The sequence below is a fragment of the Anarrhichthys ocellatus genome, unplaced genomic scaffold (genome assembly GCF_004355925.1).
Source record: "Anarrhichthys ocellatus isolate YVR2014 unplaced genomic scaffold, GSC_Weel_1.0 scaffold126, whole genome shotgun sequence".
Lineage (NCBI taxonomy): Eukaryota > Metazoa > Chordata > Actinopteri > Perciformes > Anarhichadidae > Anarrhichthys > Anarrhichthys ocellatus.
Genome location: NW_022280156.1, coordinates 367,720 through 382,654, shown reverse-complemented (window position 1 = coordinate 382,654; position 14,935 = coordinate 367,720). Strand labels below are relative to the sequence as shown.

The following is a 14,935-nucleotide window of genomic DNA, read 5'->3' as shown; positions in this document are numbered from 1 at the left end:
CCCCCTCCTGCCCTCCCTCACCTCCTCTCCCTCCCCTCTCCTCTCTCTCTCCTCTCCCTCTCTCTCTTTTTCTTCCCCCCCTCTCTCTCTCTCTCTCTCTCTCCCCCCTTACTATGTTTTAGTTTGGACACATCAGTGTTTGACGTTGTGGTTATTCCCTAAACATGTTTCATATTCAATAGAATGTAAACATCTAATCCATCTAACCCGTCCACACGCAGTACATCCCCGTCATCAACAGACACTGAGCGGACACGAGCTCGACTGCGTCCACTGAACACGTTCAGGTTTAGTGTCATAGAAGCTGGAGGTCAGGTCGAGCATCAACATGTGTAAAGTGAGCCTCTTAATAACGCCGAGGGTCACGACGGAGAAGTCAGAAGCGCCGCTGACCTTCAGTTCACTCGTGGGGAACAGCTGGCGGTCGTGTTGTAACACGATAATCAAAACACGAGAGACCGTCTGGGGCCGTGCGATTGGTCCAGACCGTGACTCGCACAGACAGATGCTGTTTAATGAAACGTCAAGGGGACAGCTGCCCAAAAATGTTAGGAGCTGTACCAACAGGTTTGTTAACAAAGAGGTTTGTTTTAACGGAGAGCGATCTGGTAAAATATAGACATAAAAACATAAATCAAGATTCTTATCTTCTAAGATTCTGAATGAACTTCCAAAACTAGATTTTCTACTAAAGAACGTAGACGTTGCTACTGAAGGAAAGTAATCCAACGTCTCCTCATCGTATGATATCCTACGGGAAGTTACTCCTCGTTTTTCGTGCGTTTTCCTCCTAAAGTCCAGCAACACGTGTCAGTTTCCACTCGTCACATGAACACGCTGTTTACAAAATAAACCTCTGTCTTCACCAGAAACAACTCAGTTAAGTTTAGGCAACACAACTAATGAGGTCAGGTTAAGGAATAGGCTGCTGTTTGGGTTACAGTGACCACACAGGTGCTGTTGATGATGACACAAGTTAGGTCACAAAAACATGAACATTCTTCTTGTTTCACATGAGGAACAAACTTCGGTTTGTTGTCAAAGTTGTGTCAAACATTATTGTGTGGTTTGTTGAAAAATTACACAAAATACTAGTTTCACAGTGATATTAAATATCAGTTATGAATATATAGTGCCGTGAGGTTAAGCGACGATGTTTCTTCATCTGTCTTTCTGGCCTCCTAAAATGTGACACCATCTACGCTCAGTTGCCAGTTTATTAGGTACACATCGCTAAAACAACGACTAGTGTCGTGCACCAGTCCTGCAAATAAATCCTACTTTCACAAAGTTTATAATGTTTTAATGTTAAACTATTTTAGAGAGATTTGAATATTACTGCGTTTTACTGAGGGGTGTTTCCAATATTTAGTTTACCCTCTATAACACAGTTTGAACGTGCTACCGAGTGTCAGATGAGCCGGAGACGTTTAACAATATTGGAAATGCATTTTTATTGTGAATTACTTGATTTTGTAACAGCTCAGACTTGAAAGTGAGGTGAAAGTGACGGATTAGGACGAAACAGTTCATGAACTCTTGATTATAAAGCGTAAAGAGTTAGTTAAATATGTGAGTCAAAGGTTGTGGTGTGTTATCTTCTGCAGTGTAAACGTCTCCTTTCTGTCTGCAGCTCTTTTCCCATGTTGCAGATTGCCTGGGCGACTTCATGGAGAAGCAAAAGATCAAGGACAAGAAGCTCCCTGTGGGATTCACCTTCTCCTTCCCCTGTGCCCAAACCAAGCTGGACGAGGTAAACAAATACGTTAAAGGGATAACTGTGCTACACATCTATGTATTTTATATTGTGGTGAGTTCCTTCTTTCACGTCTGGAGGTTCCAAGATTAAACGTTAATGGAGGATGTTTTCTATGATCTTGTGGAGACAGAGTACATAAAACAGAAGCACATTAATGTAACTGTGCTCTGATACAGTTAGGAAGAAGGCTTAAGAGACGTGTTGTTGGGAGGGTGACGCCGTGATTGGAATAGCAATGGACGGACATTTTGGACTTGCCAAGCCGTCTGACTGTAACTTACAGTTTGTCCTTGTCCCCTCGTTTTATAGGCCGTCCTACTGACATGGACAAAGAAGTTCAAAGCCAGCGGCGTTGAGGGCATGGACGTTGTGAATCTTCTGAACAAGGCCATCAAGAAACGAGGGGTGAGTTCAGTTCTTTAACTTTTGAATTTGAATATGTATGACGGTGTATTAGGACCATGATAAGTACATAATGGAGCCAGGGGAGGGCGGGCATATTCCTAACAAAAAAAAAAAAGAGATTAAAGTGGTAAATTTACGAGAAAATGTTTTTTGTTTTCTTCTGAATGGGCCTAATTCATAAATAAAATGTTTCCTTTTTTTCTACAGTTTTTCCCTGTAACCTTATTTGTCTTAACCATCAATGGCCCCAATACACAGTAGTAGTTATATGGTTTTATTAAAACATAGTTTTATTGTTTGATGCATTTTAACATGCACTAACCATGGGGACTACTTTACGAGCCAACATGCAATACGTAAACATAAGAGAACATGATGTCCCAACAATGATGGTAAACCTTTTTAAAATGGCTGCTCAGTCCAAACTTAGTGATTGACTTATTCATTTTTTCACTTAAGTTTCAACATAATCTTGTTTTTTCTTCCAGGACTATGAGGCAGACATCATGGCGGTGGTGAATGACACAGTTGGCACCATGATGACCTGCGGGTTTGACGATCAGCGCTGTGAAGTGGGCATCATCATAGGTAAAGACACACACTTGCTTTTACAGCATCCTGGAAGAGCAAATAATAAAAGTGATGACTGAGGGCCGACGCTGCATCGACTGTGGCGAGAAACGACCTGCTCATAATATCTGTTTTAATCTGATTTTAAAAAGCTGATAGGTAAAAAGACATAAATCCAAAAGCACCTTTCAGCACCATAAGCGCAGTTCTACATGTGGGGGCGCCAAAGTTACTCTAACCACAACCCTGGCATCATTAGGACAAGGCACCACTGAGCTCCACAGAGCAACACAAACAAAGACATGTGTGTCATGCAGCTGTGCATTCTTTCAGGAACGGGAACAAATGCCTGCTACATGGAAGAGCTGCGTCACATTGACCAGGTGGAAGGAGACGAAGGCCGGATGTGCATCAACACGGAGTGGGGAGCCTTCGGGGATGACGGGTCCCTGGAGGACATCCGCACAGAGTTTGACCGTGAGATCGACAGGGGCTCCATCAACCCAGGAAAGCAGCTGTGAGATGTTTTCCTTCAAAGCTTTATTCATTAAAGAAAGAGTTTCACCAAATATAGTCTTCCCTGCTCGGAAACCCCTGTGCGATATGGCCCCTTCAGACATTTAGAAACCCATATTTTGCGAGTTGTTTCAGGAATTATAATTCTTTAACCGTAGGACACTCCCACCCAACATAGAATACTCCTCAAGCTGTGAAATATACAGTACATGCTTTGCAAAACATGGAATAAAAAGACTAACACAAACTGTATCCGCGACACGTCATGTCTCCGCTCAGGTTTGAAAAGATGGTCAGTGGGATGTACATGGGGGAGCTGGTTCGACTCATCCTGGTCAAGATGGCCAAAGAGGGGCTGCTGTTTGAGGGACGGATAACCCCCGAGCTCCTGACCAAAGAAAAGATTGAGACAAAACATGTCTCCGCCATTGAAAAGTGAGTACAAAGTCATCTGGTTTGTTCTTATGGCAATGAAGATCACCTGCTGGTTCATCGCTTCACTTCAGCAGCAGGGATGAGATCTTTAATAACATGGAATACTTGTCATTTTAGGAGCAAAGAAGGACTGAAGAAATGTATGGAGATCCTGACGAGGCTCGGGGTGGAGCCTTCAGATGAAGACTGTCTGGCTGTGCAGCACGTGTGCACCATCGTGTCCTTCCGCTCGGCCAATCTGATCGCGTCTACCCTGGGAGGCATCCTCGCTCGTCTCAAGGACAACAAAGGAGTCGCTCGCCTACGCACCACCGTGGGCATCGACGGGTCCCTCTACAAGATGCACCCTCAGTGAGTGTTCTTTGAAGAGAAGAGGAAGTTGGGAGTTCATGCATCTACGTTAGCCGACGTGTTTGCCTAAATACTACTACAAAACTAGAATGAGATGAGGGTTAGGGATCAGGACGAGGCAGAGAAGATCCTCCGAGGAATATATAGAGGATGCACAGCAGGCGTTCATTTCACTGGTGGGAAGATTTACCATAAATCACTCACAAACACAAAGAAAATCTCCCACACAAATCCAAATTTGGTCGTAGGGTAGGATGATTTAGTGTTTCAGCTAAAATCATGATTTTTCTTTAGGTCCAAACTAATGATTCTGAGCAAACTGTAGTTAAAATCAAATGAGTTATTGACGTTTTGTATATATAGGTATATAACCGACAGTACCGATGGAGCCTCTCTCACAGATCTTCTGCTCTCCGAAACAGATATGCCCGCCGTCTGCACAAAACGGTGCGCCGCCTGGTCCCGGACTCAGACGTCCGCTTCCTGCTGTCCGAGAGTGGGAGCGCGAAGGGTGCGGCCATGGTGACGGCCGTGGCGTACCGTTTGACGGACCAGGCGCGCCAGATTCAGCAGACTATGGCCGAGTTCCGGCTGAGCAAGGCGCAGCTGTTAGAAGTGAAGAAACGCTTGAGGCAGGAGGTTGAAAGAGGCCTCAAGAAGAACACCCACCAGGAAGCCACGGTCAAAATGTTGCCTACTTTTGTCCGAAGAACACCCGATGGAACAGGTGACTAGAAATATATCGATATGCAGAGAGGTGGGAGGGAAGGACCCTTTGTTTCAATGATAAATGCTACATTTTCCTGACGTTTCTTACCTTTTTGCAGTCTCCTTTAAAAATGTAATTACTTAAGATTCCAATAAATATATCACTGTGTCTATCTATAGGGTGTAGCCTGGCCTTAACCTAAAAACGCCTTTCTCGTGATACAGAGAACGGAGATTTCCTCGCTCTGGACCTCGGGGGGACAAACTTCCGCGTGCTTCTGGTCAAGATTCGCAGCGGGAAGAAGCGATCAGTGGAGATGCACAACAAAATCTACGCCATTCCCATAGAAGTCATGCAGGGCACAGGAGAGGAGGTAAGGACCTCATGCTGACAAGTCTTTTCTGCATAGACACAGATGATCCTGTACTTTCCCCAGATACATATTCCCATTTCTCTATAAACACTACAAACTAAATCTAGACGGAAAATAAAGTGACAGCAAAACTAACCATATCTCCCAGTATACAAACCACTAAAAGCACGTCTCTCTCTCCAGCTCTTTGACCACATTGTGCACTGCATCTCCGACTTCCTGGACTACATGGGAATGAAGAGCGCTCGCCTGCCGCTGGGTTTCACCTTCTCCTTCCCCTGCCATCAGACCAGCTTGGACGCAGTATGTTCTCCGATGATTATCTCAGAAATAGCACACATTTCTTGTCAAATAGGAAGGACCGAATAATTACACGAAATAGAGGTGGAGCTAAGCAGAAATATCAATGCAAAGGGTGGCATGAAGTTCAAGAGTTGACCTTTTAGTCAGAAGGCTGCTCCAGCCTCTTACCTTTGTTGTTATTATTATTGTTAGAGTGCTGTACTATCCCAACAGTATTTGTTAGATATTTCCCAGTAAGTGTTACGTGCTCTTCAGGGTATCCTCGTAACCTGGACCAAAGGATTCAAGGCCACAGACTGTGAGGGGGAAAATGTGGTGGAGCTCCTTCGGGAAGCGATCAAGAGGAAAGAGGTACGTAAACAGGAAGTACATCCGATCATCACGCTACTAAAACTACGCCATCGCCACAGTTCTGTCCGTTGCTTTTAACCAATCATTGGGGTTGGGGTAAAATTTACCATCTACACCGTTTAGTATCAATATCTGAAAACTGAAATTAACTTCCAGCTGCTGCTTTGCTGACGCACCGCTGCAGCTTTTGATTGAATGTGTTGTCGAGGATTTAAAGACTTCATATCTACGTTTTTTTGTCCTCTTCGTAGCTCATTGTTGTCTCATGTTGCTTTAAAAGCCTACAACATAAAAAAGCTCTGGCTGACTGGCTTTCAACAAACCTCTGTAGCGATGTTTTTAAATGGGATTAAGTGATCTCAGATATAAAAGTCCTTTGGTGTGATGCGTTTGGTTTTATCTGCATACTGTATGATCCGACCGGATGTTTCCTGTGCTGAAACAGTGCAGGACGAAAGAGGAAACCTCTAACAGACCAATCGAAATGTAATGCGTAAAGATGGGAATAATGCAACGTTCGTTGTTCTAGTACATCTCCTGGATGCATGCTAATCCTGGCATACCGACACCTTTTGACTGAATCTAATAAAGCTCAGCATAAAGACACTTAAAACCACAGCTTAACAGCACCTATTATGGCCCAACATACACACTACAGCTGCTCATCAATAGAAGATGTTTAGGTTCTGATTATTACATCAGCTTTGTGCTTTTTCCATCATCACTCTTGAGTTTCTTATATCGATTTCACCCTTTCAGGTGGAGAACCCAGTAAGCATTAAGTGACTGTTAGTCATTAACGGAGAGGTAAAGCGGTGCGGGACTGAGGCGGTGTGTTGTTATGGTTGTAACAGCATGTCGTAACACCTGGAAAACCAACTTTCAGATTCTGAGGAGGATTGTGCGTCTGCAGTGTGGGGGGGGGTCTTTTCTTAAAACTCAGATGTAGCACAGTGATGACAAAGATGATCCGAAGATGTAATTTGTGTGTTTGCAGAGCTCCTGAATTTGTGCAGCTTTCTGAAACAGCTTGTGTATTTCATTGTGTAGCTTGTTTAGGAATGTGAGTGAACTGCATTGTGTTCAGTGTGGAAAGTTACCGGGCCTGATGTTAGTTCAGGCAACAATTGCTGGATATGAAATGCTTCATCGTTTCATCGTTTCATCGTACGTCTACCTGCGGTTTCACTCCACAGGAGTTTGAGCTGGATGTGGTTGCCATCGTGAACGACACGGTGGGGACGATGATGACCTGTGCGTACGAGGAACCCAACTGTGAGGTGGGACTGATCGCAGGTAAGTTAACACCACGAGGAAGAAAAAGACATTTTAATCCAAAAAATGATTGTGTCAAATTAAAAAAGGGTTAGTTCAGATGTTTAGAAGTGTGTTTGTATGAGGTTCTCCTCCACAGTCAGTGTTCTGCGACACTACGAAACTGTTATCTATTCTCTCTTCAGAGCCACAAGACTGCTTTTACTAAAACAGTAATTTTACACAAACAAACTAACTGATGGAGGCAGCGGTAGACCAGTAACTCCCGTGTTCTGCAAGGTAAAAATGACTGTTTTTGTCAATGGAGTCCGGTGGCTTTGAAGAGAGCATAGATGGATATAACAGCCGACAGGAAGGTCTGTCTGACAGCAAGGTATAGTGGTAAAACATTATAAATATAACGTTCACTTAAACTGATGTTGATTATTTTAGGAGTCCCGTGCTGGTTCTCCCGTCTGTCTCTATAAACTCATCTACTGTAGTAGAACCCTGACTGTGGAGGAGAACCTCACACACACACACACTTCATATCATTTGAACTGTCTATTTAAGGTAATTGGTAAATAATTAGACAGTGAACTTGTATACTCACATACATTCTTGTTATATTCTGTTTTCATGTTGATCTGCAGAAGCAAAAGGAAACACTGACCTACAGTTAGAAATGTCTTCGTGTGTTTGAAAACAAAGTCTGAGGCAGCGCTCATGGTTTTTGAGGTTGACGGGCTGTTTGTCCTCTCAGGGACCGGCAGCAACGCCTGCTACATGGAAGAGGCAAAGAACATCGAGCTAGTGGAGGGGAACGAGGGACGCATGTGCGTCAACATGGAGTGGGGAGCGTTCGGAGACAACGGCTGCCTGGACGACATCAGGACGAAGTACGACCAGGCGGTGGACGACAACTCGCTCAACGAAGGCAAACAAAGGTGAAGACGCACCTCCAGTATCAAACTACATCTTTTGTATATTGTTGAGCTAGTGTTTTCTTTCCTAAACGTACTCCTTACGAAGATTCGTCTCTTTCCTATGCGTGTCAGATATGAGAAGATGTGCAGCGGCATGTACCTCGGCGAGATCGTCAGGCAGATCTTGATTGATATGACCAAGCGCGGCTTCCTCTTCCGGGGACAAATCTCGGAGACGTTGAAGACCAGGGGCATCTTCGAGACAAAGTTCCTGTCACAGATAGAGAGGTGAGTGAGTCACATCTCATTCGTATTTATACTATTTCAAGCTCTCACACGACGTCTATTGAGTCCCTGAGGGTTCAGGGTTTAACGCTTTAGGGGACATTGAGCCTATTGTGTCCATTACTAAATATTGTCATAATTAAAAGGTAAAATATCTCGTTTTTTGGGGGCATTTGGTGGTAGAATTTGTGGTAAACGTTGAGAGGATAAGCGCATAACAGCACACGCTTAAGCAGCAGAAAAGCAGCATCCAGGGGGATTACACACCCAGGTACGAGAGGAGGAGGGGGCGCAGTGTGACGACTGGAGTTTATACACTGTTTAAGCCTACCTTAGCCTCTGGGAACAGCTGTGAGGTATCCGGTGACTCTCCTGCTGTTGGCTGACCTCTGACACCCTCTCTCCCTCCTCCCTCCTGCTCCGCAGCGATCGTCTGGCGCTGCTGCAGGTCAGGGCGATCCTGCAGCAGCTGGGGCTCGACAGCACCTGCGACGACAGTATTATCGTCAAGGAGGTGTGCGGCACGGTGTCCCGCCGCGCGGCTCAGATCTGCGGAGCCGGGATGGCTGCTGTGGTGGACAAGATCCGTGAGAACAGAGGACTGGACCACCTGGACGTCACCGTGGGTGTGGACGGCACGCTCTACAAGCTGCACCCACAGTAAGACACAGGACGAGAACAGAATAGGAGAGAAGGGTTCATTCATTCTCAAACACTGCAGTTCATATTGAGTTTCATCAGGATGCAAAGGGTGTCTTTTTGTATTTTCTTGTATCAAGCATGGATAGCACCTGCTTCACTTTTTCACACTAACAACTTTGTCAGCCCTTATACCAAAAGAATTAAAGCTGGAGCTGAAGCAATTAGTAAATGAATTGCTTTCAGATGGTCGACATAAAAAGAACAATTTGTAAATTTATCAGGCAAACATTTGCTGGTTTCTTCTCATTAAATATTAAGATTTGCTCCTATTTTTCTGGACTGTTAGTTTGACAAAACGAGCATTTTGCAGACATCATTTTCACCGTTTCACAGGCTAAAGGTGGCAGCGTCATTTTCCGTAAGAACATTTTGGCAGCAATAGTGGAGGGGTTAATGTCGATAACGTCGTTTGTAATTTTATTTTTAACTCAGAAGCCTGTTTTGTAGGTGCTTAACTGTTTCAATTACATTCTACTACCTCCGTTTCTACGTCATACTGCTTTTTAACAGTCCCGTACATCGCTACCTGTTATTTGCCAAATTTGGTGCTGCATTTGGTCAAGCCCCTTTTCACAAGAGCATCTAACAGGTTGTGACTTTAGTTGCATTGTAAATCAAAGGGGCTACTGTGTTATTAAGCATTAGAATTAGCTGAACAACTGCTCCTTTAACTCCAGTTCATCCTCAGTGATCCAGACATCCTTGTAAAACTTCCCTCGCTCTGCTCATCCTCGCTGTGAAGCTCAACTGAGAGCTATGTTTGCTGCTGCTTGTCCTAGAAAGCATCGTCTCCTGTCTTCGACTACAGCAGCGAACCGCCTCCTAACCACAGTTTCCCGTCGCTCTCCTCCCTTCAGCTTCTCGCGGATCTTCCAGCAGACGGTGAAGGAGCTCGCCCCAAAATGTGACGTCAACTTCCTGCTATCCGAGGACGGCAGCGGCAAGGGGGCCGCCCTCATCACTGCCGTGGGCTGCCGCCAGAGAGAGCTGGACGCGCAGCAGCAGCACTGAGAACCGCCTGCTGCTCCACAAGACCTTCACCCACCGCACAGCCCAACTCCACCTCCCATTGGCAGCCGTGACTCCACCTCTACCCCCCCCCCCTCCCCCCCACACACACACACACACACACACACACACACACACACAGCCAGAGAGTCATGCTGCATGAATAGGGAATTAAATATCTAAATATTTATTTATACCACATCAGAGGGTTTATTATTCACATGTTTGTACATTTTCCTCAACAGCTCGTCAGTAAACTGATCAATCTAAACTCATTAGGTGTGCAATATTTGTGTATTGCTAATTTTATTTTTATATGGAGGCAAATATATAATTGTATTTCTATAGCTGAGGCCACTTTGAATCCCAGAGGTCATAAGGATTTTGCACCATAGACAGGAAAATGTCGGCACTTTTTATACGAGAGTTACAAGAGCGGCATTTCAACGTAACTTCCAGATGAAAGTCGTCCTTCTCACTGAACAATGAAACTCGTCTTTAGGGGCTCCACTGGTTTCAGAACACCAGTTCCAAAAAGGGCTCGCTGCAAAGGGTTGAGTCACGGCTGCTCAAATCATCCTCATTTCTGTGCAACATGCTCACGCAATGTGCTTTGGCTACTAACCACCTTTTTGTGTACCTATCCATGTAACTCGCGTGTTAAAAGTATCGCAGCAGCACTGTACCATTTATTGCTCCAGAGGTGGGAGGCTAGAGGAGGCGTTAGGCGTAAACCCGTTGCTATTTGTGAACTACTATACTTTTGGTGTTGTGATGAATCCCACTTCTACTCAATGTTTGTGCAAAGAATAAATGTTTATTGGGCCCCAAGAAAAGAGCGGATACTACACGAGCGCTTTTGTGTGCATTTGTGGCTGAGCGTCAGTGTGTCCGGCTGTAACGACCTGTAGCTTTCAATGTCCCCAGCTCTGTGCAGACTGCATGCCTTACATTAAGACGGAGGAGATTACGGCTCATTTTCCTTTATTGTTTTCTTTTATTTTCTACATTAATATAGATTTGTGGTCCACACGGTGAAAAGTGAATTCATTAAATTATATTTTGTTGTGGAGTAAATCCTGGTGTGTCTTTCTTAAGCGTGTAATACTGGAGGGGAACTCGATTAAAAAGGAGATGAATTAGCTTTGAATTAAGCTTAATTGAGGTGTTGATGTCTGTAGCTCAGCTTTAATATCAATACAGGCTACAGATCTGAGATCTGTATTTGTTTTAACGTGGAGGGGTGGTTAAGAGAAATATTTACATGCAACCAAACAACAACTAATTGTTTCTCGTGGAATTCCATCACATGTCTTCTTAAGACACTCCGCCCTGCTTCTTGTTAACTATGTCATGTAGGGACTTTTCCCCATCAATGCTATTGTTTCTATTAAAAGGTGTTGATAACATAACTGGGTGCAAATGAAAACATAGCTGATTTCATTTGATCTAGAAATAAGCTTGACGGCAACCTAATGACAAAATATAATCTTTCAACACAAAAATAGAAATCCACTAAATGCCTGCAAAAGCAGAATTCATCCTTTGTGACTCTGTCAGATGAAGGTGGACAAAGGTCCAAGAAATGTTTCTTCATTATACATAAAAAAGATAAAACAAATACTAATTTAGACTTTAGATGTCAGAAAATGATAAAAGAGCTCAGTGTTTTTATGTCTATCAGATATTGCACATCTACTCAGACGCGTTATTGTGCCTTGATCTGCACCGACTTGATTCTTACTCAATATTTACTGCACATCCCCAACATTCCTCGTCTCTGCAGTACTGCATTGTACTCACTTCGAGTCCTTGAAAAGTACGAGCTGATCTTGGAAGCTCGCTGTGCCGAGTTCACCCGGAACAAGGCTACAGCACAGAGAAGATAAATCAATGCACACACTGCCTTTACACACAAGCAAACATCAAAATCTGTAAAAAATAATGTTTTCATTATTGTTTGATATGAATCTTTGTCTTTTCTTACATTGTTGCTTTTGTACTTATCCAATGCATTTAAGATATTGTATCAATTCTCTCCTTTTATGCTCATGCAACTCCCCCACGAGTAACACACACACACACACACACACACACACACACACACACACACACACACATTTGAATCAAATGTATAAATTAGAGTTGAAACAATAGCCAGTGTTTGCATGCATCGACCTTTTGTTACAGTATGTTTCCTGCAGTGTGTGCGTGGGTGTGTACAGGTGCGTTTGCATGCATTTTGCGTGCATTCACATCTGATGTCTGCGTGTTAATGTGTGCAGGCATTCGTCATACTTTTCTTCTTTCATTTTCTTTTCAAAGGGTGTGAGCCTCTTGTGTATTAATGTGAGAGAGGCACAGCATGTACATGTAATATTAGGGGGACGGTTTAGCTTTTGTGTGCCTCTCTCTGTACAGTATGCATGTGTGAGTCTGCGAGTGTGTGTGTGTGCATGTTTGTTTCCAGCTCCCACCAGGTTGGGCTGCGTTGTACTGAGGGCTTCTTCCTGCTGCATCCATCTGCCTGAAACTAAAAAAAAGAAGAAGCGCCGAGCTGTCACTGCACACAGCAGGTATGTAGTCACGATTAAACCAACACACGATGACACGATCGACTACCTGAGCGTCTCGTTAACGCGCTCTGTGCAGGAAAGAAAGAAAAAAGGTGGTGGCTGCCTGTTAGCTGGCATGCTAACTTAACTAGTTGTTTATGCAATTTTTAGCTAGTAATCGAGCTAGGTTAGCATCGCGTTGGAGCGTGGTGTGTGTGTGTGTGTGTGTGTGGGGGGGGGCTTTTATGTTGTGCCAGGCACATTGCCACTTTCCATTCGACATCTTTTATTTTAGGTCACTGTTGACGCCCAGTTTGCGGGTAGAAACGTGGACATTTCGTGCAGATTTCGAGCTGAGCGGCTAATGTCAACAAGCTAACGCTAAGCTAACGCTAAGCTAACGTTAGCTCCGTCACCGTTAACCTCTTGTTGCTGTGCAGCTAACGTTCGGCCGGTCGGTAACCTAGTTACATGAGCTTAACGGCTTCTATTTCCTCACTCCTCGTGCGTCTTGTTTTTTTTTTAAGTGACGTTATCGGTTAAAATTATCTTTTTTGGGGTGTCGCGTTAACCGGACACCAGCTGAGCAGAATAAGCCAAAATAAACTGACCCGAGGAGCTGTTTGGGACTCGCGCACGTGCATGTCATGTGTCCAGCTAAAGCAGGTGTTCCAGATGATGCACGCACGCGACTTAATTGATGGTTCATTAGCAGCTTCTCGATTGTCACCTTCAGCCACAGCTGTGTGTGACTGAAAAGACACAAAACCAGTGAGCAAAATGTGGTGATTATTAGCATTGAGTGTTTGTTGGATTAATGGATCAATTCAGCAGTGAAGAAACGTTCAACACTATTTCCCTGTTGGTCTTACCAGCAGTCCAAAACACAGATATGTTCAATTTGTAGTCGAGCAAAGCAAATAAGAAGCACATCCCAGCCTGGAATCAGGGAATCGATGCTTCATAAATGACTAATTAATCAACTTTCAAAAATTGCTGGTGATTATGTTGATTGCTATAGTATTTAATACAACTGTCTAGCGTTAACTCCCTCTCATTGTGACTTATTTCAGCCGGATTGTAACGGGGACAGTGAAGCTGGTGGAAACGTCCATCCCTCTCAGGGCATCAAAGGCAGCTCCTCACACACTTGAAGCCTCCATCGGACTCATGACTGTTTGAAGGAGACGCGGACCCACCGTGGCCCATGCACTGTACCCGTTTCCCTCCCTGTCCTCCTTATCCCTCAAGCTGACGCAAAACCCCAGACACCTACTCCCCCACCCCCACCCCCACCCCCACTCCCACCCGGTACCCAGCGACTCGCCGCCTCCCGCCATGGTGTCCGGCACCGAGACCGTGCACTACATCCACCTCCACAACTCCAGCCAGTCGGTGCTGGAAGCCCTGCGCACGCAGCGGCGCGAGGGCCTCTTCTGCGACGTGACCGTGCGGATACACGATGCGTCGCTACGTGCCCACGCCTGCGTCCTGGCAGCCGGCAGCCCCTTCTTCCAGGACAAGCTGCTGCTGGGTCACTCTGAAATCTCCGTGCCGCCGCTGGTGCCTGCCGAAACCGTGAAGCAGCTGGTGGATTTCATGTACAGCGGCTCGCTGGTGGTTCTACAGTCGCAGGCCCTCTGCATCCTCACCGCTGCCAGCATCCTGCAGATCAAGACGGTCATCGACGAGTGCACCCAAATCATCTCTCAGAGGAAGGCGGCGGCAACGGCGGCGGCCGCGGCAGCGGCCGCAGCAGCAGCGGCGGCGGCGGCAGCGGCAGGGGGAGGGATGCTCGGAGGAGTTCTCCCAAAACAAGAAGAGCGCGGCGGGGGGAAAGGAAGAGAGAGCGGCGGCGGTGGGAGCTGTTCTGTTGGTGGGGGTGGAGGTTACGCAAACTTCCCCAACTTCATGGCTGAATGCGGGTCTAGCAACATGGGAGGGGGGTTGGGGGGTGCCAGCGTCAGCGAGAGCGGCCCAGGCCCGATGGAGCAGGCCAACACCGTGAGTCTGATGGCGCTGGGCGACATGGTCCCCGGCTCCATGTGCGGCGGCGGCGGCGACGGACTGGGCTCCGGGGCCGGCGCAATCCTCATGAAGCAGAGCTCCAGCTGCACTCAGGACGTCAGGTACAAGCTCCGAGACCTGCTGGCGCAGACGGCCAACGGAGCCGGCACCAGCAGCACGGGGAACCTCTCGGCGGGCTGCAGCTCTGGCGTGGGCAGCGTGGACAGCATCGGCAGGGACAGCCTCCGCGGCGGCAACACCTCCGACCTCGCCGACGACCTGGTGGGGATGGACCGGTACAGCGAGGAGGAGGACCTGGATGGGAGGGAGCGGGGGAGAGACGGAGAGAGAGACAGGGGGGCGAGCCACAGCCGCAAGCAGAGGCAGCCGCTAAGACTCCAGGTAGGGGGGGGGGGGGGGGGGGGG

General features: G+C 46.1%; 2 protein-coding genes across 2 annotated transcripts in view; both read left to right on the top strand.

The window, feature by feature from the left end:
• LOC116399721 (hexokinase-1-like) overlaps positions 1 to 11,024 on the top strand; it is an 18,833-nt gene extending 7,809 nt beyond the window's left edge. The window contains exons 4-18 of the mRNA XM_031877102.1: positions 1,634 to 1,753; positions 2,069 to 2,164; positions 2,653 to 2,752; positions 3,068 to 3,251; positions 3,530 to 3,685; positions 3,803 to 4,036; positions 4,459 to 4,763; positions 4,970 to 5,118; positions 5,302 to 5,421; positions 5,677 to 5,772; positions 6,969 to 7,068; positions 7,790 to 7,973; positions 8,085 to 8,240; positions 8,664 to 8,897; positions 9,797 to 11,024. Coding sequence (XP_031732962.1) covers positions 1,634 to 1,753; positions 2,069 to 2,164; positions 2,653 to 2,752; positions 3,068 to 3,251; positions 3,530 to 3,685; positions 3,803 to 4,036; positions 4,459 to 4,763; positions 4,970 to 5,118; positions 5,302 to 5,421; positions 5,677 to 5,772; positions 6,969 to 7,068; positions 7,790 to 7,973; positions 8,085 to 8,240; positions 8,664 to 8,897; positions 9,797 to 9,950 — 2,388 coding nt within the window. The 3' untranslated portion in view covers positions 9,951 to 11,024. The remainder of the gene's footprint in view (positions 1 to 1,633; positions 1,754 to 2,068; positions 2,165 to 2,652; positions 2,753 to 3,067; positions 3,252 to 3,529; positions 3,686 to 3,802; positions 4,037 to 4,458; positions 4,764 to 4,969; positions 5,119 to 5,301; positions 5,422 to 5,676; positions 5,773 to 6,968; positions 7,069 to 7,789; positions 7,974 to 8,084; positions 8,241 to 8,663; positions 8,898 to 9,796) is intronic.
• Positions 11,025 to 11,106: 82 nt separating this feature from the next.
• Positions 11,107 to 14,935, top strand: part of zbtb45 (zinc finger and BTB domain containing 45) — an 8,910-nt gene continuing 5,081 nt past the window's right edge. The window contains exons 1-2 of the mRNA XM_031877103.1: positions 11,107 to 12,523; positions 13,576 to 14,911. Coding sequence (XP_031732963.1) covers positions 13,841 to 14,911 — 1,071 coding nt within the window. The 5' untranslated portion in view covers positions 11,107 to 12,523; positions 13,576 to 13,840. The remainder of the gene's footprint in view (positions 12,524 to 13,575; positions 14,912 to 14,935) is intronic.